This window comes from Cherax quadricarinatus, chromosome 67 (genome assembly GCF_038502225.1).
Source record: "Cherax quadricarinatus isolate ZL_2023a chromosome 67, ASM3850222v1, whole genome shotgun sequence".
Taxonomy (NCBI): Eukaryota; Metazoa; Arthropoda; class Malacostraca; order Decapoda; family Parastacidae; genus Cherax; species Cherax quadricarinatus.
In genome coordinates, this window is record NC_091358.1 from 5,824,308 (window position 1) to 5,846,562 (window position 22,255).

The 22,255-nt window shown below is 40.3% G+C and overlaps 2 protein-coding genes across 8 annotated transcripts in view; one reads left to right on the top strand and one right to left on the bottom strand.

Annotated features, from left to right (window-relative positions):
- LOC128699602 (synaptonemal complex protein 1-like) overlaps positions 1–8,054 on the bottom strand; it is a 161,054-nt gene extending 153,000 nt beyond the window's left edge. For 2 of the 3 annotated variants that reach the window (XM_070099353.1, XM_070099351.1), the window contains exon 1: positions 7,960–8,054. The gene's annotated coding sequence lies outside the window, so the exon portion shown is untranslated. Of the gene's footprint in view, positions 1–7,943 lie in introns of all 3 variants that reach the window. The other variant, XM_070099352.1, reaches the window with a different exon arrangement.
- LOC128699603 (zinc finger protein 90) overlaps positions 1–22,255 on the top strand; it is a 207,155-nt gene that overhangs the window by 169,301 nt on the left and 15,599 nt on the right. The window contains exons 1-5 of one of the 5 annotated variants that reach the window (XM_070099354.1): positions 9,584–9,622; positions 11,397–11,468; positions 17,327–17,468; positions 19,250–19,441; positions 21,269–22,117. In XM_070099354.1, the coding sequence (XP_069955455.1) occupies positions 17,358–17,468; positions 19,250–19,441; positions 21,269–22,117 (1,152 nt within the window). In that variant the 5' untranslated portion in view covers positions 9,584–9,622; positions 11,397–11,468; positions 17,327–17,357. Of the gene's footprint in view, positions 1–9,576; positions 9,627–10,574; positions 10,599–11,396; positions 11,469–17,326; positions 17,469–19,249; positions 19,442–21,268; positions 22,118–22,255 lie in introns of those variants that run through there. The other 4 variants (XM_053792326.2, XM_053792327.2, XM_070099356.1 and 1 more) reach the window with 4 other exon arrangements.

Genomic DNA, 22,255 nt, shown 5'->3' on the forward strand with positions numbered 1-22,255 from the left:
ACTAACATGTCGCGATAAGGCATCTGCGACTACATTTGACTTGCCAGGTAAATGCTCAAAGGTGGGATTGAACTCTTGGATAGTCAAGGTCCATCTAGCTAACCTTCCAGTAGGTTGTTTGTTCTGGAATAAGGGTATCAGTGGAGCATGGTCTGTCAAGACATGAACAGAGTACTGATAAATAATGTCTCGGAAGTGCTTTAAAGACCATACTATTGCTAAAGCTTCTTGCTCAGTTACTGTATAATTACGTTCAGCCTTCGTAAGGACTCGGCTAGCAAATGCAACTGCGTTGTACTTGCCATCGGTCTTCTGAGCTAGTACGGCACCTATGCCAATTGAACTAGCATCAGTTGTCAGATAGAAGGGCTTAGAAAAATCTGGAAATTTCAAAATTGGAGCAGATGTTAGCTTTTCTTTTAGAGTTTGGAATGCTCTTTCTTGACGGAAGGTCCAAACAAAAGGAGCATCTTTCTTAAGCAACTCAGTTAGAGGAGCAGCTATGGAAGAAAAATTGGCAATGAAAGATCTATAAAAACCTGCTAAGCCCACAAAGGATCTTACGGCATCAGCAGTTTTGGGAGTTGGAAAATTTAGTACTGCAGTTACTTTACTTTGGTCAGTCGTAACCCCTCTAGGAGTGACTACGTGACCAAGAAACTTAATTTCTGATCTGAAAAATTGACATTTTGACAGTTTGATCTTTAAATTGGCTTCTTCAAGCTTACCAAGTACTACATCAAGTCTTTTCAAGTGTGTATCCACGTCTTTAGACATGACGATTACGTCATCTAAGTACACCATAAGTGCATTACCTATGAGACCTCTAAAGATATTAGTCATGAGCCTTGAGAACGTGATAGGGGAAGATCGTAATCCAAATGCCATACGGAGGAAGTGATAATGACCTGTAGGAGTGGAGAATGCAGTTAGCTCTTGGCTGTCCTCGTGAAGAGGGACTTGCCAAAACCCTTGTAACAAATCTAGGGTTGAAAAGACTTTGTTATCTCCGATATTACGTAAAAGATCACCCAGTACAGGGAGTGGAAAGCGATCTGGAATGGTTTTCGCGTTTAACTTCCTAAAGTCAATTACTGGGCGCCAAGTACCATCCTTCTTAGGTACTAGTATCAAGGGTGCATTCCAAGGGGAATTGCTAGGTGCAATAACTCCATCATCAAGCATTTGATTGATCAATTCTTCTGCGACAGCAACTTGTGAATGAGGCATTCTGTACGCAGGTATGTAGATAGGTCTAGTACCAGGTTCAAGTGGAATACGATGGGACAATAAGTTCGTTATACCCATCTTCTCACCTGGTAAAGCAATGGCTTTACGACGTTTGTTCAACAGAGTCAACAAACGCTTGACTTCATCTGGGAAGTCAGTGGGAGCTAAGTCTTTCTCCTCAACTGGTGGAACAGATTGATCCAGTGAAGTGGATGAGGTCTCCCCGGCAGAAATAGCACCGACCCACTGGTCAGGTGACAACTCATCCTCTACCTGAACAGGGTAAGGATAGTGAACAAGGTCAACAAGATTGGTATTTGCTCTAAGGCGAACACTGTGACCAGAAGTGTTGGCCAGGTAGAAATGGATCTTACTATCTCTTACAACATGTAAGGATGGTTCAACAAATAGACCTTTTACTTTGCAGGAATCACTGTCAACTAGGACGTTATCACCATCTGGAACACTAGGAACAACTACAGACACTCTAGTGAGAGCACTAGCCGCAACAGAAACGTCTTTCTGCAGACGGCATGTGACATCAACAAGAGATGGCATTACTAGTTGCAAGTAATTGTTTTCCGACAAGGCGTCCCCTGTGGAGAAACTACTACTCGAACTAGCAGGCATTGCAGGGATAGGTTGTGCACTCAAGGCAATCTGAGCGTCCTCGGACACTTGAGGCATCGGACTATCCTGCAAATCTGAAGGTATAGGTGGAACACTGATGGGAGTGACAGAATTACCAGTGCCTGACCGCTTGGGTACGCTACTGGAGAATGCATTAGCTTGTAAGGACTTAATCCGTACATCATACTCTGCAGCAGTATAACAGATTTCTGATCCAAGCTGGTAACCCCAGAATGGAACGATCAAGTCGTCAATTTGTGCATGCCATCGATAAGGGTCGAGCACAATGCGTAAGTCTCGCATGGAAGCAAATCCCAGTAGAAGGTCACCAGGGAAAGTAATCTGGTCGACAACAAGGAAGGAAGCAGTGAAGTCTCTACCTTGGATAGAAAAGGTTAGGGAAGTCCGACCTCGGACACGCAGGTGAGAACCAGATACTCCACTAAGGGAGGACACAGGAGTCGGTTCTACGAGAAGGACATGTCGTAACTTCTTATCCTTAAACAAACTAGACCTAATAATATTGACTTGCGCACCAGAGTCCATGAACAAATGAACGGGCGCATTATAAACAGATGCTTGCACTATAGGGCCTATGGTTGCATTGGAAGTTATGTGCAAACAAAAAGGTGGATTGTCATCAGAAAAGACTTGTTCTACTCCATCCCCAAAATCATCTATGTCAGAGACATGTGAAGCAACATCATCAGCAGGGTTGTCATTCTCGAGACTGCTTAAGGCTTCAAAGGAATTGTGAACGGGGATGGTGTACTCATTATCACCTACTGTCACCATGGGACGGTTTGACTGGGGCGCTCGAATTCCCCCGAATTGGAAGAACGAGCCTGGTTCTGGTTAGTTTGAGAATTGAAAGAATGAGCCTGGTTCTGGTTATTTTGAAAACCACGAGATCTGTTTCCTCTACGGGTTCTGCGGTTGGAACGACCACGGAAAGACCTAGAGTACTGAAGGTTATAGAGAGCATTACACTCAGATGTGTCATGTCCATGTATTCTATGATAAGTACAGTAGGGAAGATCTGAGTACTCATCATCAGTACGACGTCTCTTAGGGTAACTATCAGGACAATTAATTGCAATATGGCCACGGAAACCACAGTTGTAACAATTCCGCCGACTATGGTTACTGAATGTACTATGAATACTACGAGGTGTATAACGACTCTGTACACTGGTTCTTGGTGATCTCTGAGATGGTTGACGACCACGATTTGTCTCTGTGGCGCAAACAAGAGGTGGTGCAGACTGAGGCATATGTGTGACATTACTTTTAATACAAGGGAAAGTACCCTGGGGGCACAAGGAACGTACATGATTTAAGGCTGTAAGTGGTTCCATCGTTACAGTTGGAGGATGAGCCTCATAAGCACACACAGAAGCAGGCGGCATTAGTTCTTTAATTGCTCCAAAAGCTGCTATTTTAGCAAGTGATTCTGTAAATGGTTTAGCCTCTTCAGGGAGAAAAGATGATGATTGGACAGCATTGATAAATGATGATAAAAGTTTGTCTAATCTAACAGCAAATGCACTCAACGATTCATTACTCATGGGTGTAGCATTCACTAGTTCCCTAAGAACGACATATGGATCAGCTGTTTTTACTGGGACAAGGAAAGAACGAATCAGTTCCTCATATTGTGACCACTTAGTAAGATTCCTGAAGTCTCGCATATCAAGGAGATCAACAACGTGAACAGCAGCAGGAGATCGATAAAGAGCTTCTTTAGCAAGTCTGATAAGGCTTTCCTCTGAAGGAGGACCTTCACCTAGAGCACTAGCACGAGAACGAATGGCTGCAAACCATGCTTCAAGACTATGTACATGGCCATTGAATAAAGGTAACGCATCAAGGGAATCACGAGTATAACTATAATATCTCGGTGTCTGGGTCGGTCTGTCAGTCGGTAAGGAACTGTGAGGACTGATGACAGGACCAGCAGTAGCCTGAGAGGTCTGAGTGTCGACATTCACTAAAGTATCACTTGACGGTATGTGAGACATAATGGCAAAGTAACACGAGAACAAATAAGGCAAAAATAATGAACAATAAAAATGATATAAAATTCTAGAATTGAAATAAAAGATATACAACTAATTTTGCAGAAATAATAAAAAATTAATGTCTAAGATACACTGCAAGAGGAAGGAAAACTCAATTTAAAGGACTATTGACCAAAAAAAATAAAAAATTTACATTGAAATATACAAGTAAAAATATTACTGGAGACTGAATTAAATGCAAAATGAGCTGTCTTTACTCTTGCTAATAAAGAAATTAATTAATTAAATTTTAAATCAATGTAAAAAGTATAAAATAAAATTACTAAATTGTTAACTGGGAAATTTAAGTATTTTCTAAGAATGCATAGACAAAATTAAAATATAATTCATAAAAATATCAATAAAAGAAAATAATTCACTGCAGAACAAGTGCAACAAAATAATTCAGTGTAAAAATAATCACTGCAGTAATAAAGTGTCACTGGGAAAACTCAGGTTAAATAATGAATTAAAATATGAAGATCAAAAAAAAAATAAACTGATTGAACACTTTAACTCTTAATTGTAAATTAGACAAAACAATTTACTCAAACAGAGTAAGGAAAACACTTTACGTTAAAAGTAATTAAAATTTCATCAAGAGTGAATTTGTTCAAGAATTATAAAAATATGAATAAAATAAAACAAAGGAACAAAACAGGGTATAACACTTACAGTGGCAGAGCACACTTCATTATAATATATTCTTACAACAAAATCCTGCTGTGACTGATACAACAAAATCTTGCTGTGACTGATACGACAAAAATTTGCTGGCAAAAATAATGGTACACAGTCTGCGAAAAAATTAGAGGAATGAGACACTGCTGGCATACGAAAAAAAAAAGACACACATAGAAATAAATGGATAATTTAGTATACTGGGGTGAATATCACTGCATGAAATACAATGACAATTACTGGAGAATACAACGCTGAAAGAATACAATAAAAAAAAATGAATCACTTCACACAGAGTGACTGACTGGTACACTACACAATAATACTTACTAGAGACAGGAGTAGCATAAAGAAAAAACACAGAATAAAAAAATATAAGATAAGTGAAAACACTGAAAAATATTGTAAAAATAATGAGTCAAAGAAATACTGCGTTTACACTGAAAACACAAGGTTTAGAGTACACAAGCAATTTACTATAAATGTCTCACACACGCAAATGTCTTTAAATGCAAGAAAAATGTCTCAAGAAAATTATCACTGAAGTCGGGAGTAGTAGACGGGATGACGAGTGATGAGAAGAAGGTGTTATCCTGTGGGCGAGTGGTGTTTCCTCCTCCACTCACACTGTTGTCGTGAAGAAATGTGCGTTCTCGGGGAACTCTCATAATTGGGTTTTATCGGTGGCGCCAGCTACAATCTCTTGACCAATTATGTGAGCCAAAACAGTACTAGGACCCGGTACAAGGGTGCAAACAGCCACAGGTAGATGGGTGGATGGCTGGTGGTGGTGGTGGTGGTGTGAGTAGAGTGGTGGGGGAGAGAGTGGTGGGTGGACTCTGCTGGGCACTGCCGCGCACCCCACTCTCTACCCACGAAGGTGGCTTGATAACCCACTCTATGCCACAGGAATGGTGAAAACCACTCTTAGCATCCAACAGGGAGCACAAAGCGATATAGACAATACTTCAGAGGAACTTGGCTTACTTCTTACTGCGTGGCTTACTTCTCTCTCTCAGCTGGGTTAGAAGCTGGGTTGGCTGACTGGCTTACCCCACGAGAATGGCTGACTGGAAGACGTGTAACGATGCACAAAGCACGGAGGAGCAGTTGGATGACAGGAGACAGGCTGGATGATAGGCTGACTGGCGTTCACTTCCACAGTCTGGCTTACTGACTGGCTTAATTGCAAAATCCGGGTCAACCCCTCGGAGATTGAAGCAATTAGCACACGAACTAAGCCAGGAAGCTTGAAACAGCTGCAACAGGCTTGCAGGCTGAAGGTTGTGAGGGGAGTCAGGTGGTGCGGCTGGCTGGAGGTGGTGTGTGAGGGTAGTGCTGGTGAGTGACGGTTCACCTTTGACCCTGCCGCTACTCACAACAGACTTCTAACGCCTTGAATTACCCTTAAAAAACGTAAATCCACGCTCCCACCGCTGCCACCATTTATCATGTGGGAGTTCGACACGTGGATTAGGTAAGAAATACTCACGTAGGCTGTTATAACGTGTAATTGCAGATATGTGGAGAGAGCCCTTGCCAGCCGTACCTATCTCCTTGCTCACACTCGTAATACTGACTAGCCGGCTGCCCAGTACCCAGTGAGTGGGTCTTTTGAAATAGTGTCAGTTCAGCGCAATATGAATAGACAGTGACTCAGGCAGAGACGGTTGGTCGTTGAGTCAACGGTACACTGGTTACTAGTAACTGGTTACTACTACTGGGTTTTCGTAACAAGTAGTCAGTATCCTTGTCCACTTATCCATTAGAAATCAGTATGATTCAATAGTGCTTCAGGATTACAACTGGTAGGCTACTAACTAGAGAAATTGAAATTTAATAAATTTATTAATGATTAAGTTGTCTAGAGGTATATTATCAAATTAAATTAAATTCAATTAATCACAGTAATCAAAATAATATTAATCTCTCTCGTATACAATAGTATTGTGCTGAAAGCACATATCACATTTATAATTCTTAAGTACCGTCTGGTACATTAACATTTAATAAGATATTACAAATATGTACAAGTAAGTTTGTGTATGTGTGTAAGTGCTCTAAGTAGTTCGCTATGTCTCACGACTCGACTAGACTTAAACAAGTGACTGACAAAGTCCTCACATAAACTAACTTCTTGACTGACTGGCAACCAGAACAGTCTGCTTGAACAATAAAAAGAATGCTAAGCCCAATAGCAATACAACAAGCAACTGCGACACAATCAGGATCAAGGAGATAATATAACGACACTAAGTAGGGACCATCTGCAGATCCTCCACAAAAGTCACAAAACTCCCATACTACTGAATCTAAGTTCAGCATAAGAAAATCCCCGACTGTGATAATACACAGATACCAGTACAAGTTAGGTGAGAAGCTAAAGCTCAGGACCTGAGATGTTTCGATTGTATGTGACACACAACCTCAGTACAACGTCGAAAATCACTAAGTCTATACAATGTTCTGTGAACAGTTCTACAGAACTAACAAGAATAATGAGACAGACAATCTGTCCAACCACCAAGAGAGTCTCGACCAGACTGAATACTTTAGGGGAGGTGAGGACCCCCCCCCCCTCGATCACGTGATAGCTACGTGGACAACTGCAGCTCAGAAGCCGGCAGTCTAACGAGCTACAAGCGATAATTACAGTAGTTTGACAATCAAGACTTGAACTGAGCACTTAATATGTTACATCCTAACAACATAAGTCAAATAACAATATAAAGTAATACATTTACGATTTAGCTATTATCGCAAATATAAGCAATATAAAATTATATGAAAAGGTAATACACATTATATATATACATAATCATTGCAACCCATTTAGGGGTTGCAACCCCCCCCCCCCCCAACACGACAGACGGTCGCACTAGGAGTTTCATTAATGTCTTTCACATTATTACTGATTACTCATATCAATACAATTTAATATAAACATTAATCAATCTCTCTTGTACCAATCGTAAGCAGCAGTAGTAAGCAGCAGTAGATAATGCTTAAAAAAGCGAGAACTAAACCTGTATGGGTTCTAGACAGTTGACCCACCTTAAAATTAAACTGTTACTAACCCACATTTATACACATTTCACAAGAAATTTGATGCAGTGTGGTATAATAATGACATTGTTTATGAATAAAGAGCTGCTGTCGTAAATAACTGGACATGTAAAATAAAAAAAAATAAAACGTTGTACAAAAATGGCTTCCAATTCAACCCGGGAACCTCAACTTCCTCCAGAGAACTAAATCCATCATTAATATTAACTCAGAGATAATAAATCCAAAATATTATATGTAAAAATAATCAGTGATATTTCATGCAACATTATGTACCGCAATAGTGGCTTACGTTGCCTAGTTTGCCGAGAAAATCGGCAAAAAGTCTCTATCAGTCAGAGTGCTGGCCCTCCTCGGGAGTCCAAATGTCGGCCACTGGTCGCTCATCTTTCAAATATTATACACATAAATATTATTAACGTGTTATAATATATTTAGAAGGGAATTAAAATAAAGTGATAATGTAATTTATTAATATACTAACATCAGATTAATGTAAACTTGCAAAATATACTTTTTTAAATATTATTTTTTGATAATAATAATAATAATAATAATAATAATAATAATAATAATAATAATAATAATACCATTATTTCTACATGAATTAACTTATACAGACTATAGTTGACATCAATGACATACTATTGTATAGAAAGTCCATTTTTATCCTGAGCATTTCGGGTAAATTAGGTCAATTTTATCCCCAGGATGCGACCCACACCAGTCAATTAACACCCAGGTACGTTTTACTGCTAGGTCAACATGGACAACAGGTGTCTTAATGAAAAAAGTCCTAATGTTCTTACCCGTACCGGGGATCGAACCAAGACCTCAATGTGTGAGCTGAGTGCGCTACCAACCCAGCTACGGGACACCTTGATAGATACTTAAGTTTAGCAACGAGAAGCAGAGTGGTCTGTGCTGCACTTTGATGTTTGATAAATAAAGTGGGTTAATTTACATAATGGCTGAGAAGTAAGCTAACTCTCGTAAGAAAAATTTAAAACCACAACACCGTGGCTGAAATCAATCACAAATAAGTCACACACTTGAAAACGAAACTTTAGAAACTAAATGATTATAACTATGATCATAATTTTTAAAGGGATGGACCGGTAAGCCAGTGGAAGGCCTCAGTCAGGTGACCAGAAGCTCCAACTGTGGGTCATCAACTAAGATCAGCTTCATGAAACTCTTGTCCTGTTTCCTGACGAACATTACCTACCCGAACGAAACTTTAAACGACGTTTCGGTCCGTCCTGGACCAAGTTTTAACATGGTATTGGTCCAGGACTAACTGAACCACCGTTTAGTTTCTCCTCCAAATTATAAATAAGGAAACGCAACACCTGATGAACAGCATTAGGGACCATTTAGCCACACTGACCTAATTTTAAAACTACACCTTACACCTGTTATCTCCGTTTACCTAGCAAGCAAGTAGGTACCTGGGTGATAGTGGACTGGTGTGGGTGGCATCCTGGAGGCCAAGATTAAAGGACCACAATGGAAATAAGACAGACAGTCCCTCGATGACAGACTGACTTTCTTTGGGTTACCTTGGGTGGCTAACCCTCTGAGGTTAAAAAATCCGAGCAAAATCTTATTTCTAGTGGGTGGAAACATTAAGTAAGTAAGAAAATAAGTAAAGTAAGTTAATTAGGACGAGTTTCCATAAGACACCTGCTGTCCATGTTCACCTATCAGTAAAATAGGTACCTGGGTGATAGTAGACTGGTATGGGTGGCATCCTGGGACAAAATTTACCTAATATGCGGGAAATGCTCTACATAACAAGGGGTTTTCTATATAGTAATGTGTTACTGATGTCAGATATGGTCTGTATACCTTGAAGAAATAAAGATTATTATCAAAGTCGGGTTCTATACGACGTAAGCTGTCAGTGGTCCTTATAAACCCAACACAAACCTGCTGTTACTGTTCACCTAGCAGTAAGTAGGTACCTGGGTGTTACACTTGCTGTTACTGTTCACCTAGCAGTAAGTAGGTACCTGGGTGTTAGTTGCACTTGCTGTTACTGTTCACCTAGCAGTAAGTAGGTACCTGGGTGTTAGTTACACTTGCTGTTACTGTTCACCTAGCAGTAAGTAGGTACCTGGGTGTTAGTTACACTTGCTGTTACTGTTCACCTAGCAGTAAGTAGGTACCTGGGTGTTAGTTACACTTGCTGACACTGTTCACCTAGCAGTAAGTAGGTACCTGGGTGTTAGTTGCACTTGCTGTTACTGTTCACCTAGCAGTAAGTAGGTACCTGGGTGTTAGTTACACTTGCTGTTACTGTTCACCTAGCAGTAAGTAGGTACCTGGGTGTTAGTTACACTTGCTGTTACTGTTCACCTAGCAGTAAGTAGGTACCTGGGTGTTAGTTACACTTGCTGTCACTGTTCACCTAGCAGTAAGTAGGTACCTGGGTGTTAGTTGCACTTGCTGACACTGTTCACCTAGCAGTAAGTAGGTACCTGGGTGTTAGTTACACTTGCTGTTACTGTTCACCTAGCAGTAAGTAGGTACCTGAGTATTAGTTACACTTGCTGTTACTGTTCACCTAGCAGTAAGTAGGTACCTGGGTGTTAGTTGCACTTGCTGTTACTGTTCACCTAGCAGTAAGTAGGTACCTGGGTGTTACACTTGCTGTTACTGTTCACCTAGCAGTAAGTACCTGGGTGTTAGTTACACTTCCTGTTACTGTTCACCTAGCAGTAAGTAGGTACCTGGGTGTTAGTTGCACTTGCTGACACTGTTCACCTAGCAGTAAGTAGGTACCTGAGTGTTAGTTACACTTGCTGTTACTGTTCACCTAGCAGTAAGTAGGTACCTGGGTGTTAGTTACACTTGCTGTTACTGTTCACCTAGCAGTAAGTAGGTACCTGGGTGTTAGTTACACTTGCTGTTACTGTTCACCTAGCAGTAAGTAGGTACTTGTAAGTAAGTAAGTAAGTTTATTCAGGTATACACAAATACAGTTACATAAAATTATCATACATAGCAGCATATGTGTAGAGAACCTGGGATAACCCAAAAAAGTAAGACAGAGTGACTTATTTCCATTGGGGTCCTGGGTGTTAGTTACATTACACCTGCTGTCCCTCTTACTTACTTTACACTTACTGTCCCTGTTTACCTAGCAGTAGGTAGGTACCTGGGTGTTAGTTACCTTACACTTGTTGTCCTTACCCCGGGTTATCCTGAGTGGCTAACCCTCCCTACCCGAGGTTATCCTGGGTGGCTAACCCTCCCTACCCGAAGTTATCCTGGGTGGCTAACCCTCCCTACCCGAAGTTATCCTGGGTGGCTAACCCTCCCTACCCGAGGTTATCCTGGGTGGCTAACCCTCCCTACCCGAGGTTATCCTGGGTGGCTAACCCTCCCTACCCGAGGTGATCTTGGGTGGCTAACCCTCCCTACCCGAGGTTATCCTGGGTGGCTAACCCTCCCTACCCGAGGTTATCCTGGGTGGCTAACCCTCCCTACCCGAGGTTATCCTGGGTGGCTAACCCTCCCTACCCGAGGTTATCCTGGGTGGCTAACCCTCCCTACCCGAGGTTATCCTGGGTGGCTAACCCTCCCTACCCGAGGTTATCCTGGGTGGCTAACCCTCCCTACCCGAGGTTATCCTGGGTGGCTAACCCTCCCTACCCGAGGTTATCCTGGGTGGCTAATCCTCCATACTCTGGGTTGAAAATCCCAACATATCTTATGTTTCAGTCTTGGTGGAGTGTGTGACCAGTGAAGAGGCAGGACCAGGAGCTATGACTCGATCCCTGCAACCACAATTAGGTGAGTACATCTCGCTGTACCCCAGCCCTGATCATCAATGTTGAATTTCTCCTGGTTTCTCGACTCCTGGGATGTTTGTCGCCATCATGCACTGGTTGTCAGTAGTCTGGTGATACTGATAACTATGGATTATTATTATAATCAAAATGAAGCACTAAACCCACTAGGGTCTGACAGTTGTGGAAAGGGACACAGGTGCAGTTGAGGACCTTTATTAAAGGAAACATTTCAAGGAAATGTAATTCCTATTTTTTAAAGCAGGGAACAAGTTGTTGCCGTCAAATTACCGCCCAATAAGCCTAACCTCAATTGTGGGCAAGTTACTAGAGTCAATTATAGCCGATAATATAAGATGCCATCTGGATAAGCATAGCTTGATTAATGATACTCAGCATGGATTCACAAGGGGCCTTTCCTGCCTAACTAATTTGTTGACGTTCTTCAGTAAAGGTTTTGAGGCCGTTGATCATGATAAAGAATTCGATATTGTTTACTTAGATTTTAGTAAGGCTTTTGATAGAGTACTGCACCAGAGACTTAAAAAAAGTGGCAGCTCATGGCATTGGGGGAAAAGTGCTGTCATGGATCGAGTCATGGCTCACTAATAGGAAGCAGAGAGTATGCTTAAATGGGGTTAAATCCGAGTGGGGATCTGTAACAAGTGGCATACCACAGGGATCAGTTTTAGGCCCGTTGTTGTTTATAATATACAGTGGACCCCCAGTTAACGATATTTTTTCATTCCAGAAGTATGTTCAGGTGCGAGTACTGACCAAATTTGTTCCCATAAGGAATATTGTGAAGTAGATTAGTCCATTTCAGACCCCCAAACATACACGTACAAACGCACTTAAATAAATACACTTACATAATTGGTCGCATTGGGAGGTGATCGTTAAGCGGGGCTCCACTGTATATCAATGACCTTGATGAGGGTATTACTAGTGATATGAGCAAATTCGCCGATGACACAAAGATAGGTAGGATAATTGATTCAAACATAGATGTTAGGGAACTTCAGGAGGATTTAGACAAACTCTCTTCTTGGTCAGAAAAGTGGCAGATGCAGTTCAATGTTGATAAATGCAAGGTTCTGAAGCTCGGGAATGTCCATAACCCTAGCACTTATAAGTTAAATGATGTAGAACTTAGCCATACAGATTGTGAAAATGACTTGGGGGTTATTGTGAGCAGCAACCTTAAACCTAGACAGCAATGCCTAAGTGTACGTAATAAGGCAAATAGATTATTGGGATTTATATCAAGAAGTGTAAGCAACAGAAGACCAGAGGTTATACTGCAGCTTTATACATCATTAGTAAGGCCTCACCTAGATTATGCAGCTCAGTTCTAGTCTCCATATTACAGAATGGACATAAATTCGTTAGAAAACATTCAGCGTAGAATGACTAAATTAATTCATAGTATTAGAAATCTTGCTTATGAAGAAAGATAGAAGACTCTTAAATTACATTCACTTGTTAGACGAAGAATGAGGGGAGACATGATAGAAATGTATAAGTGGAAGATGGGTATTACCTGGAGTTTACCTGGAGAGAGTTCCGGGGGTCAACGCCCCCGCGGCCCAGTCTGTGACCAGGCCTCCTGGTGGATCAGAGCCTGATCAACCAGGCTGTTACTGCTGGCTGCACACAAACCAACGTACGCGCCACAGCCCGGCTGGTCAGGAACCGACTTTAGGTGCTTGTCCAGTGCCAGCTTGAAGACTGCCAGGGGTCTGTTGGTAATCCCCCTTATGTATGCTGGGAGGCAGTTGAACAGTCTCGGGCCCCTGACACTTATTGTATGGTCTCTTAACATGCTAGTGACACCCCTGCTTTTCATTGGGGGGATGTTGCATCGTCTGCCAAGTCTTTTGCTTTCGTAGTGAGTGATTTTCGTGTGCAAGTTCGGTACTAGTCCCTCCAGGATTTTCCAGGTGTATATAATCATGTATCTCTCCCGCCTGCATTCCAGGGAATACAGGTTTAGGAACCTCGAGCGCTCCCAGTAATTGAGGTGTTTTATCTCCGTTATGCGCGCCGTGAAGGTTCTCTGTACATTTTCTAGGTCAGCAATTTCACCTGCCTTGAAAGGTGCTGTTAGTGTGCAGCAATATTCCAGCCTAGATAGAACAAGTGACCTGAAGAGTGTCATCATGGGCTTGGCCTCCCTAGTTTTGAAGGTTCTCATTATCCATCCTGTCATTTTTCTAGCAGATGCGATTGATACAATGTTATGGTCCTTGAAGGTGAGATCCTCCGACATGATCACTCCCTGGTCTTTGACGTTGGTGTTTTGCTCTATTTTGTGGTCAGAATTTGTTTTGTACTCTGATGAAGATTTAATTTCCTCGTGTTTACCATATCTGAGTAATTGAAATTTCTCATCATTGAACTTCATATTGTTTTCTGCACCCCACTGAAACATTTGGTTGATGTCCGCCTGGAGCCTTGCAGTGTCTGCAATGGAAGACACTGTCATGCAGATTCGGGTGTCATCTGCAAAGGAAGACACGGTGCTGTGGCTGACATCCTTGTCTATGTCAAATATGAGGATGAGGAACAAGATGGGAGCGAGTACTGTGCCTTGTGGAACAGAGCTTTTCACCGTAGCTGCCTCGGACTTTACTCTGTTGACTACTACTCTCTGTGTTCTGTTAGTGAGGAAATTATAGATCCATCGACCGACTTTTCCTGTTATTCCTTTAGCACGCATTTTGTGCGCTATTACACCATGGTCACACTTGTCGAAGGCTTTTGCAAAGTCTGTATATATTACATCTGCATTCTTTTGGTCTTCTAGTGCATCTAGGACCTTGTCGTAGTGATCCAATAGTTGAGACAGACAGGAGCGACCTGTTCTAAACTCATGTTGCCCTGGGTTGTGTAACTGATGGGTTTCTAGATGGGTGGTGATCTTGCTTCTTAGGACCCTTTCAAAGATTTTTATGATATGGGATGTTAGTGCTATCGGTCTGTAGCTCTTTGCTGTTGCTTTACTGCCCCCTTTGTGGAGTGGGGCTATGTCTGTTGTTTTTAGTAACTGTGGGACGACCCCCGTGTCCATGCTCCCTCTCCATAGGATGGTAAAGGCTCGTGATAGGGGCTTCTTGCAGTTCTTGATGAACACTGAGTTCCATGAGTCTGGCCCTGGGGCAGAGTGCATGGGCATGTCATTTATTGCCTGTTCGAAGTCATTTGGCATCAGGATAACATTGGATAGGCTTGTGTTAACCAAATTCTGTGGCTCTCTCATAAAAAAATAATTTTGATCTTCGACTCTCAGTCTGGTTAGCGGCTTGCTAAAAACTGAGTCATATTGGGACTTGAGAAGCTCACTTATTTCCTTGCTGTCATCTGTGTAGGACCCATCTTGTTTAAGTAGGGGCCCAATACTGGACGTTGTTCTCGACTTTGATTTGGCATAGGAGAAGAAATACTTTGGGTTTCTTTTGATTTCATTTATGGCTTTTAGTTCTTCCCGCGATTCCTGACTCCTATAAGATTCCTTTAGCTTAAGTTCGATGCTTGCTATTTCTCTGACCAGTGTCTCCCTACGCATTTCATATATATTGACCTCTTTTAGCCGCTCTGTTATTCTTTTCCGTCGCCTGTAAAGGGAGCGCCTGTCTCTTTCTATTTTACGTCTACTCCTCCTTTTTCTTAGAGGAATAAGCCTTGTGCATACATCAAGTGCCACCAAGTTAATCTGTTCTAGGCATAAGTTGGGGTCTGTGTTGCTTAGTATATCTTCCCAGCTTATATCGGCTAGGACTTGGTTTACTTGGTCCCACTTTATGTTTTTGTTATTGAAGTTGAATTTGGTGAATGCTCCCTCATGACTAGTCTCATTATGTCGGTCTGGGGCTCCACGCATACATGTCTGAACCTCAATTATGTTGTGATCTGAGTATATTGTTTTTGATATGGTGACATTTCTTATCAGATCATCATTGTTAGTGAAGATGAAGTCTAGTGTATTCTCCAGTCTAGTAGGCTGTATTATTTGCTGATTTAAATTGAATTTTGTGCAGAGATTTAAAAGCTCGTGTGAGTGTGAGCTTTCATCAGAGCTGCCTCCTGGTGTTATTACTGCAACAATATTATTTGCTATATTCCTCCATTTTAGGTGCCTTAAGTTGAAATCCCCCAGGAGCAAGATGTTGGGTGCAGGAGCTGGAAGATTTTCCAGACAGTGGTCAATTTTTAACAGCTGTTCCTGGAATTGCTGGGATGTTGCATCAGGAGGCTTGTAGACTACCACTATGACTAGGTTTTGGTTCGCGACCTTTACTGCTAAAACTTCCACTACATCATTTGAGGCATTAAGCAGTTCTGTGCAAACAAGTGACTCTGCAATGTACAGGCCAACCCCCCCCCCCCCCCTTTTGCCTGTTCACTCTGTCACATCTGTATAGGTTGTAACCTGGGATCCATATTTCGTTGTCCCAGTGATCCTTTATGTGGGTCTCAGTGAAAGCCGCGAACATTGCCTTTGCCTCTGCAAGCAGTCCACGGATGAAAGGTATTTTGTTGTTTGTTGCTGGCTTTAGACCCTGTATATTTGCAAAGAAGAATGTCATCAGACTGGTGGTATTGTTGGTACTGGGGGGGGATTTTTTTTCCGGCATTTGGTGTACGATTTCTGCCATTTCCTGCCAGTTTTTTTTCCTTCCTGGCACTAAAAAACCTCTCCCTCTTGAGTGGCTGTGGCTACCCAGGTTTTCCCATGGCCTGGATGTTTTGTATCTTATTGTTCCCTTTAGATGGTGTGCCTGGCAATTTAAGTTATAGCACAGTCTTTCCTGTACTGAAGAGGTACACATTTCAGGGTGAAAAAGCTTACAGGAAGGGAGTTTGCATTTTCCTGTTGTCATATGGGCACGGCATTTTCTAGGGTGGTCATAGTTGCACGTCCCGTCTGTTTTTCCAGATTTCCCATGTCTGCAGATACCAAGTGCATAGTATGTGCACAGGCTTGGTTTCCGTTTGCCTTGGGTTTCTGTGACTGTATTCCCTGTTGGTGCATGTTTACCTGTCTTATTCCTATCCTCCCTAGCACCAACAATGGAGCTCCCACCAGTTGTTTTTGGTAATATATCCTCACTATTGCTGGTGGAGTCCTCTTGTTTGCTATTTCCTGTGGTATTTCTAGTTTGCAATATTGGTTTTATCTTATCTTTGACTACACTTGTTTCCCCACTACGGCTCCTGTCCCCTATGAGGTCATTTATATGTATTTATATGTATTAATAAAGGGAATATAAATAAAGTCTTGAGGATATCTCTCCAAGAGAGAACCCACAGTAATGGATTTAAATTAGATAAGTTTAGATTTAGAAAGGATGTAGGAAAGTTTTGGTTTGGAAATAGGGTAGTTGATGAGTGGAACAGTCTACCTAGTTGGGTTATTGAGGCTAGGATTTTGGGTAGTTTCAAATTTAGGTTGGATAAATGCATGAGTGAGAGGGGTTGGATTTGAGTGGGACTTGCATATCAGAGCTTATTTCTTGGGTAGCATTGAAGGTAAATGTTTTGTTAGTGGGATGAATTGTAAAGGACCTGCCTAGTATGGGCCAACAGGCCTCCTGCAGTGTTCCTCCTTTCTTATGTTCTTATGCTCTTACGAGTGGTAAAACTTTTTTTTCTTTAATAAGTGCCCAGAAGTGACTGTGATTTTCACTGTACAGCAGTAGCCTGGAACCTAACCTGCTGTATAAGCAGGTTAGGTTCCAGGCTATTCATGTATACATACATTTCTGTATGTATACATGAAAGCTGTATATGCACTTACATAATAAACATCAATAGTGTTTTACGTTGGCAAATACAATAGCTTCAGTTTTTTATTTCTAGAGCATCGTGATAATCTAAGGTTTCATACATAATGGGCACAGTTGAGAACATGGTAGCTGACATCTGTTTCATCTGCTGTAAGAAGCTCTCATCTCTGGGTGCCACTTCATATACCAACCATCATGTGCTTAAGTACACGAAGGTATGGCAAGATACGTATGCAGTACTAGGAATGCATAATGGGAAGATTTTTGTAGCAACAGTACTTTACACTTTAATGAATAAAACTTGCTGTATTACTTTTTAAGGAAATTTATATATTGCATTGCACTCTCAAGAATCTTTTCTGATAAAGCTATTAACTGTATATTACTGATATTTTTATGTAGTATATGTCGTATCTGCAGTTTCCTATGTTGCTGCTCTAAGCCAGTTATGAGATTCTTTAAATTTTAATTAATTTAAATAATTTGCCAAAAAGTATACAGTATTCACTGTCAGTTATTCCCTAGCTACTTTTTTTTTTTTTTTTGATAAGATAAGATACTTTATTTCTGCATAATACAACATTGGTACAAAGTGAATGACACATAGGTGTGCATGTAGAAAGCCCCTTAATGTGTAGAGCATTTCAGGAAAACTTAAGACTAACTTAAGATTAATAAGGCAATGACAAATTGAGTGGTTTTATACATACAGTCTCTTAGGTGACTGTAAATATAAATTTAGGAGTTACAATAAATGCAAGAGAATTGAATATCCTATAAGGACATGTTATATGGCTTCTATCAAGTTTAATTGTTTTATCTGATTCAGTGATAACTCTCCTAACCATAATAATATCAAGGTGCGGGCATGGTATTTCCAACTTCCAAAGCTCAAGCCCGACTAACAGGTTTTGCTGAATCCCTTCATAAATATTACCATGCTGACACTCCAACAGCATGTAATATCCCAAACATTTCTAAACTTTACTCACTCTAATTGAACATGCTTTCATGTGCTGATCTGATGTTCAAACCTCTGCCTTTCAGTACAGCATTATAGCACACACCATTGTTCTCTGTTTATTTATATTCACTTTATTTCTGTGAGTAAACCTGTTTCGAGAGTTTTCCCAAAAATAAACCACTGCACAAAATCTTAATTTGATGGAAAGCAGGTATGGTGCTATTGACAGTATGTAGATAATGGGTAGGACAAGGCTGAGGCAAGAATTGCCTGAGTATAAATGTTTGGAATCAGACCATACCATGGGCGGGGATAGAACCCATGATCAGAGAGTCAAGTCTTTGGAATCAGGATAGTCAGGTAGCAATAAATAAATTTAACATTCACTATCTGATACATATTTAAAGAAGGTAAAAGGTAGTTTCATTACTAGAAAAAGGCACAAAATTTGTAATTAAATAGTTATTAAATAAATACTACATACCCAATTAAAAGTAATTTTTTAACATTACATATTTTTCATCAAGCCAGGCTGACCCAAAGAAGGAAAACATTTACCATCACTCATTCACTTGCTGCCTTTCTAATATATCATTCGTAACACACTTCTAATAATCCACCGAGACTCAGCATCCTCACCCATCAAGGAGGGTGCCTACATGCTGTTGAAGGGGTTTGGATTCAAGGAAATGGAGCTACCCCCATCCTTCTCACATCAAATTTGATTATATTCACGAGGAAGTGCTGAAGCTTTATGTGTCATAGAATGCCTGGAGAGTATGACAGGTTGGGGTATACCTGGAATATACCTAATATCTCCAGGCATACTGCTACCTGTCACACTCCCTAGGCATTGTATGACCTGTATAGCTTCAGTACTTCTTCATGAATATAATAATAAAATTTAATCAACTTTCTCAACTATCCTTCAGAAGTCATCAACTTACTTTCTTAATTAAGTAAAAAGTTAAGTAACACACTTGAGACAAGTAAACCTTTTCTGTTAATAATGTCCCCATTTTGCATTTACAGATGACTGTGATAAATTGCTTAAGAAAATTTTTAAGTAGTTGCATACAAACCACCCAGAAAGGCAAGTGGGATCTTTGGTTGTGTCTAGCATGTGACAAAATCATCAGAGACTTGGATAACTTTCTGCACCAGTACACCAAAACTCGAGCAAAACTGCAACTTGTGTATACTGAAGCTCATTCTCATGTGTGTGTAAGTAGTGGGCTATCAATCACATTCAAATTCAAATTCTTTGTTTCAGCATGATACAATGTTTGTACAGAGATGGGTGACATTAGGTGTACATGCAGAAAGCCCTTGGTATACAGAGCATTTCAGACAAGTAGATATTATAACTTCTTTCACATGAGTATGAAATACTGTTTTTTATTATGTTGTCTTTACCATATGTATTTAGATATGTATGTGTATATGTATGCATGTATGTATGAATATGCATGTATGTATGAATGTGCATGTATGTATTCAACAACAGGGAGAAGTTAAACTCGTATACTGCGACAATCCATTGTCTTCTGTCTATAAATTTGCATTCAGCATACAGTATTTGTTTGGACTTTACTTACTTGATATATTCCATCTTGAACCATACTTTGGTTTAGCTAAAACCAATTCCCATTTAGTAATTTATTGGCTTTACTCTTTCTATCATTCCCCAGGCTTATGCTCCCTGATTTCATTTTTATTAAAACTTTTAAATGTCTGTTTTGGAAACATTTTGCTAAAATTTTCAAGCAAGGTGGATTGTGAATTTACATTGCCACTAATTCCATTTCTAATAGGAATTAATTGGAAGCCTGTGAGTGTTCAATCTGTTGCAAAAAGACAAAAATCGGTTATTATGCTCACATGCATTTAACCTAATGCAAACTGTGCTGCTAACCCTTGAATGAACAGTCTTACTCTCTGGATTACTTTCTGTACACTGCTAAAGCTTATCCTCTTGTTTCTGTTGTGTCTATTTTTTGTTTACAAATGCTCTTAGCTGGTGGTGGGTTCATAAAAAAACCAAAGGAGAGAACACGATTTTTTTTAATGCTGGCCATCTCACACTGAGGAAGGATGACCTGAAATAGAAACACTTTCACCATAATTCACATTATCACTGTCTTGCTGCAAATACAACAATTCAGATGACCCCCCAGACACAAAATTATTTATATACAGTATGATGTAGAGGAATTTCTTCCCTTGAAATTTTAATGTTTTTACTTTTTGTTTTTATCTGACATTAAAGTGTTTTGCAAAAACAAAGTTTTGAGTATAAAACTTCATTTTTATCGACTCCAGAGGGTAGGGGCATTTGCTTCATTACTCCCTTGATCTACCGATCCTTTTAACCCAAATATGATGCCTGTGAGCGTTTCAGTAATGCTGAGTAACATAGATTCCAGGATCCCTACTCATTGATTATTTGGAATTTCATTAAATCCTAGAACTCAAAAACTTAACTATAACTAAACTGTCATATCTGAGTGCCTCTGCAAAGACAATGGTTGTGTGAGTGAGGTGAAAGTGTTGAATGATGATGAAAGTAATTTCTTTTTGGGGATTTTCTTTCTTTTTGGGTCACCCTGCCTCGGTGGGAGACAGCCGACTTGTTGAAAAAAGAAAGTACAGTGGACCCCAGCATAACGATCACCTCCGAATGCGACCAATTATGTAAGTGTATTTATGTAAGTGCGTTTGCACGTGTATGTTTGGGGGTCTGAAATGGACTAATCTACTTCACAATGTTCCTTATGGGAACAAATTCGGTCAGTACTGGCACCTGAACATACTTCTGGAGTGAAAAAATATCGTTAACCGGGGGTCCACTGTAGTAGAATATTTAATGCTTATGTCATGTAATAAAGGACCAAGGGGCTAGTAACCCCTTCTTTATAAATTACTAAATTTAAAAAGAGAAACTTTTGTTTTTCTTTTTGGGCCACCCTGCCTTGGTGGGATATGGCCGGTTTGTTGAAAGTTGAAAGAAAGTCATGTAATAAAATGTTCTTTTATTCTTTTCTGTAATAGAGTGAAAGAAATGTTGAGCACTTAGAAGATACAGAGAAATTGGAGAATTCCTGTCATGATGCAGAATCAAGATTCCTTCAAAAGTTGTCAGATCGGTGCAGTTCAAAAAGGATCATCAAAAGCAACCCTCGGTATGCTGATGAAACTCATTCTAATACACGTCATAATAAGTGTTCACTCTGTAATCGAGAGCACCAGACCAAGGCTGCTTTAGAAGCACATATGGAAGGTATTCATGGTCAGAAAAAAACCAAAAGAAGTCGCGGTCGTCCTCGAAAATATGACAGACATAAAATTACCATCTTTCCCTCTGATGAGCCTGTGTCAAAAGATGAAAGTGTGGTGTTAGGCGACAGTAAAATTTCTACGGATGGGTCAGATGCAAATGAAAAAGAATGTGAAGTAATGAAAGAATCACAGAGCTTCTTACTTGTTAATGGCACACACTATCTAGAAACTGAGCCATCATCCTCAGACACTGTTTGTCAAGGTTCTTCTGTGAGTGGTGTTAGCATGTACAAAAGTAAATCGCTGGCAGAAAACCGAGAAGAGTCTTTACTAGTGGAAGATAAAAATCATGGAAGCATTGATTCAGAAATTCTTGGAACAGTTCTCAGTGATATGGCAGATGATAATTTTCTCACAGCACCAAGATGTAGTAACCATGAAAAGAATCATAGTTTAATTAATGAGTCTTATTCAAATGCTGAAAGAAAAAAGAAAATCCCAAAGCCAAGTGATAAAAAGTACATGCGGCAAGAGAAGTGCTCAAAGTGTGGGAAAGTTGTCGTTGGTCGCATGAAATTAAGAAGACACATGTTAATGCACTCAACTTCTCAAGAGCAAAAGGTTAGTTTAGTTGCTTTTATACTTCATTTATTGATTGGTAATAATATAAACTAGAGTGATAGAAAACCACTAATAACAGCATTACAGCATGTCACATGGTCTCTTCTGCTGGTGTCAGTTGGTATAAAGATACTTGTT